The 4,598-nt window shown below is 42.3% G+C and overlaps 1 protein-coding gene across 1 annotated transcript; it reads left to right on the forward strand.

The window, feature by feature from the left end:
- The first annotated feature begins 1,620 nt into the window (after positions 1-1,620).
- LOC123089480 (uncharacterized) lies at positions 1,621-4,378 on the forward strand. The gene is made up of 4 exons (XM_044511153.1): positions 1,621-1,687; positions 1,782-2,584; positions 2,837-3,029; positions 3,129-4,378. Exons 1-4 carry the CDS (start codon positions 1,681-1,683, stop codon positions 4,316-4,318), a joined length of 2,193 nt encoding a protein of 730 aa, XP_044367088.1. The 5' UTR covers positions 1,621-1,680; the 3' UTR covers positions 4,319-4,378.
- Positions 4,379-4,598: the final 220 nt, after the last annotated feature.

Genomic DNA, 4,598 nt, shown 5'->3' on the forward strand with positions numbered 1-4,598 from the left:
TGTAGAGATTTCACTACAAATACATACGAATGTATATGGACATATTTTAGAGTGTAGATTCACTCATTTTGGTCCGTATCTAGTCCATAGTGAAATCTTTAAAAAGACTTATATTTAGGAACGAAAAGAGTAGATCGCATGATCGCATATGAAGCCCCGATCTCATTTAGTCTTCCCAATGCAAAGAGATGCGAAATTCAATACAAATAGCAAATATGAAGTTCCACCTGTTCGTTCATACTAGCAACTATGGATGCATCCTGCCTAAAATGGGCAATGGAAATTACCATTTCGATTGATAGCATCGTTCAACAAAATGGGGAGAGAGAGAGTATAAGTGTCTGTTTTTTTCATATAAAAGAGCCTCACACCCACCCATGTAACCCAAATCAACAGCAACGATAACAAGGGAATGTTCAGGTTCTTTCCCCTCACTGCAAAAATACAGGTATCAAAAGTTCACAACAAAAATGTTAACGGCCAGAGGTTATCCCATTGTCTTCACCCCAAAAGTGCTTCTGCTATGGGTCTCCTACTAGATTACCTCCCAACTAACGGTACATCATCTTGATCCCAAGCTACTTGACTGACCCATCCAAAACATCAAAACTACAAGACCTGCCCTATGTGTTTCTGTTACAGCCACAAGCATCAAGTGTCATCGGAACGTTACCATCGCGGCGGAAATCACCTCGGGTACCTTGGTAGAGATCATGAGGGGCGTATCTAGCAGACACGGTCCTGTTGCCGAAGCTGCGCCCTTGTAAGAAATGTGCGGCTACGCATGCAACCTTCAACCCAGCTTCTTTTTCAAATCCTCACGACTTTGCTCGACAACAGCCACGAATTCCTTCAGCTCGTCTTCGATGCGGAGCTTCCTCAAGTCACCCATCAGTTCCTCGACCACCGCCTTCAGCGTCATCCTCGAGGCACTGCTTTGCTCATGCAGCTTCTTCCAGCCGGCGGCCTCCTTGCATTGTCACCCATGAGTTGCACGACGAGGCAGGTCGCCTTCTCAATCGAGACATCGCTAATCTCGAGCAGCTTCACCAAGCCGTCGACCAACTCCTCAGGGGCGGAGCTACAGTGTTGGGCCGGGGTCAATTGACCCCGATGACCCTGGCCCAAACCCAGTTATATATATATATACAGCCCACACAGAAGAATGGTGCAGTGAATCTTTTTTGACCCCGGTCCAGAAAGGACCCCTCTCGTAGCAGCCCAAAACTGCTGCACGCAGGCCCATTGCCACTTCAGAGTTCGCATCGATCTCCACTACCTGATCGATCCGCCCCTGAAAAAACTTCCTATCGATCAGATCGCTTTCGCTCGTTCTCACGTCACGCGTGCCGTCGATCAGGCCCGTGTTGCCCTTCTTTCTTTCTTCACGTCTCGCCCGACGGTCCCTGTGTTCGCCTAAAGCGCCGCCGCCCGCCGCCGCCGGCCGCTGCTCCCAATCTCCACTCCTCTGTCCTCTACAGCTCTACTCCGTCAAAATTTAAGATTCGTTTCACAGAATTGATCTGTAAGTAGTACTAAAGCCAATTTCTTCATCTAATTCCTATTGTACTAGGGTTTGTTTGACGTATTGATTTGTTTAATAACTGCTTGAAGGTTGTTTGGGTAATCTAATCACCTGGATTACAATTTAGATTAGGCCTCAAGTCACATCCCATCATAATGTCAGGTAAGCTAACAAGAAAGATTACAATCTCTTTGTACTGTAAATTTTTTATGTTAGTACTAACTCTGTTTTGTTATTTGTGTGTTTTAAATTGCAGGTAGTAAGAGTATAATGGAGCGTTTTCTGAATTTGAAAAGAAAATCACCACCACCCACAAGCAATGATCCTAGTCATGATGAAAGTCCATCAAACGTTAGACGTACTATACGCCCATGTCCTTTGCCGGCCACTTCAACTCCAAGCAGGATAGGAGGTAAAGTTAGAGCAGACCAGGTAGATTTGGATAAGCTACCCCACGATCCAGCCGATAGGAGGAGAATATCAGAATATATAGGACCAAAGCTACAAGATGAAGTAAGGCGGAGATATTTGATTAGAGGTCCGCATAGGCCACAACCTGGCTTCAAGTATCCACAGAAGAGGATAGGCAATATTTTACGCCGGTTTAATCATAAATGGTTTGGAGACTATCACTGGCTAGAGTACAGTGAGGAGAAGCATGCTGCCTTTTGCTTACATTGCTACTTGTTCAGAGATTCCATTGAAGGACAAGGAGGGAATGACGCATTTGTAGTTGACGGTTTTGATTGTTGGAACAAGCCGGAAAGACTTCGTGACCATGTGGGCAAATCTCCTAATAGTTTTCATAATACGACAGTCAAAAGATGTGATAATTTGCTGAAACATAACCAATCAGTTGTTATTGCTCTCGACAAGCAAAGCAAAGTCACTGAAAAGGAGTATATGATTCGATTGAACAATTCCATAAGTGCTGCTCGATACTTGCTGCATCAAGGTCTAGCATTCCGTGGTCATGATGAATCAGAAGAGTCTAAGAACAAAGGAAATTTTCGAGAGTTATCAATTCTTTTGGCAGAGCAAAATGAGAACACAAAGAGAGTTGTGTTAAGAGATGCGCCTGGAAATAATAAACTGATAGCTCCAGAAATTCAGAAGGACATTGCTGAATGCTATGCAGAGGTAATGATTGATTACTATTATTATTATATCTTACAAATGATGACATTACCTATAGTACTGTTCAAACTAATTTTTTTATTTGTGCAGATCATAGTCAAATCTATTGTTGCTGAAATTGGTGGTGGAGTTTTCTGTTTATTGGTTGATGAGTCCACTGATGTTTCAGGCAAGGAACAAATGGCTGTAGTTTTGCGGTATGTCGACGAGTTCGGAGCAGTCCAAGAAAGACTTATTGGTGTTGTTCATGTGAATGAGACATCTGCTTCATGTCTCAAATCCGGCATTGATCAGTTGTTCAAGAAGTATGGATTGAACGTAAAACAAGTTCGAGGCCAAGGGTACGACGGGGCTAGCAACATGAGAGGTGAGTTCAATGGCTTGAGAGCTTTGATCATGAGGGAGAATAGCTCAGCATATTATGTTCACTGCTTCGCTCACCAACTCCAGTTAGTCATTGTGGCAGTAGCTAAAAAGAATGATGATGTTAGTGACTTCTTTGACATGATAGCCCTTCTGCTTAATGTGGCCGGAGCTTCTTGTAAACGAAAAGACTTGATTAGGGAGAGTCAGCAAGAAAGAGTGAAGAAAGGTATTGGTTGTGGACAACTTAGTACTGGAACGGGATTAAATCAAGAGCTATCACTTCAAAGAGCTGGAGACACTCGTTGGGGTTCTCACTATAAAACTCTTCGGAGCATACTTAACTTGTTCCCAGATGTTATTGAAGTACTCAAGTATGTTGAAAAAGATGGGCCAAGTGATGCAAAGAAGCGTCAAGCTCGTGGTCTTTTAGATTATGTTACTGATTTTGACTTCGTGTTTCATCTACACTTGATGTTTCTTATCTTGGGACATGCAAATGCTTTATCTCTATCTTTACAGAGGAAAGATAAGGACATCTTGGAGGCTATGGTAGAGGTGAAGTTAACCAAGCAAAAATTTCAGAAAATCAGAGATGACGGTTGGGAGTCTCTATTGGAGAGAACTCACTCATTTTGTGAGCTGTATGATATTCCTAAGTTGGATATGGAAGAAGAGTATATAGACCGGCATAAACCAAGGAAAAAAACCAACCGCACTAACTATCAGCACTACAGATATGATTGCCTCAACCCTGTTATTGACTTGCAGCTTGCAGAGTTCAATGATCGTTTTAATGAAGTAAATTCGAGCCTTCTTACCCGAATGGCTGCATTCTGTCCAAAAGATTCCTTTGAAGCTTTCGATGTTGAGAGCTTAGTTGATTTGGCTAAGTCCTATCCAGATGATTTTGATTCTATCCAGTTGAAGGAACTTGCTCATGAGCTTCCTTTCTACATTGATAATGTGCGAGCAGACGAAAGATTTACAGGCCTGAAAACTATTTCTGAACTTGGTAAGCTGATGGTTAGTACAAATAAGCATCTTGCTTTTCCTTTGGTCTATCAGCTCCTGAAGCTAGTATTAGTGCTGCCTGTCGCAACTGCATCAGTGGAGAGATGTTTCTCTGGAATGAAAATAGTGAAGACTGTGCTACGTAATCGCATTGGTGATGATTTCATGAACTACTGCATCATTTGTTTCTTGGAGCAAAGACTTCTATATTCAACTTCACGTAAGGATGTAATAGATTACTTTTTGAAGATGAAAGAACGTAGAGGTCAAGAAAAATAGAGAGGTAACTACTTTTGTAATCAGTTTTAGGATACATTCGCAACTATTATTATTTTTATTTATGTCAGGTTACTAAAAAAACATTATAGACATGTTATACAAGCTACACATTTTTGGATATAAATTTTCTACCTTGTTTTTAATGGGACACATTAGTGTTACTTGTTTGTGTTGACCCCGGCGACCTTTTATCCTGGCTTCGCCCCTGCAGCTCCTGCTGCTTAATTAGGCCAGCGAGACTGTCGTCATCGCTGGCCAAAGACTTCAGCACCGCCAGCTC

This window comes from Triticum aestivum, chromosome 4B (assembly GCF_018294505.1).
Source record: "Triticum aestivum cultivar Chinese Spring chromosome 4B, IWGSC CS RefSeq v2.1, whole genome shotgun sequence".
NCBI classification, from domain to species: Eukaryota; Viridiplantae; Streptophyta; class Magnoliopsida; order Poales; family Poaceae; genus Triticum; species Triticum aestivum.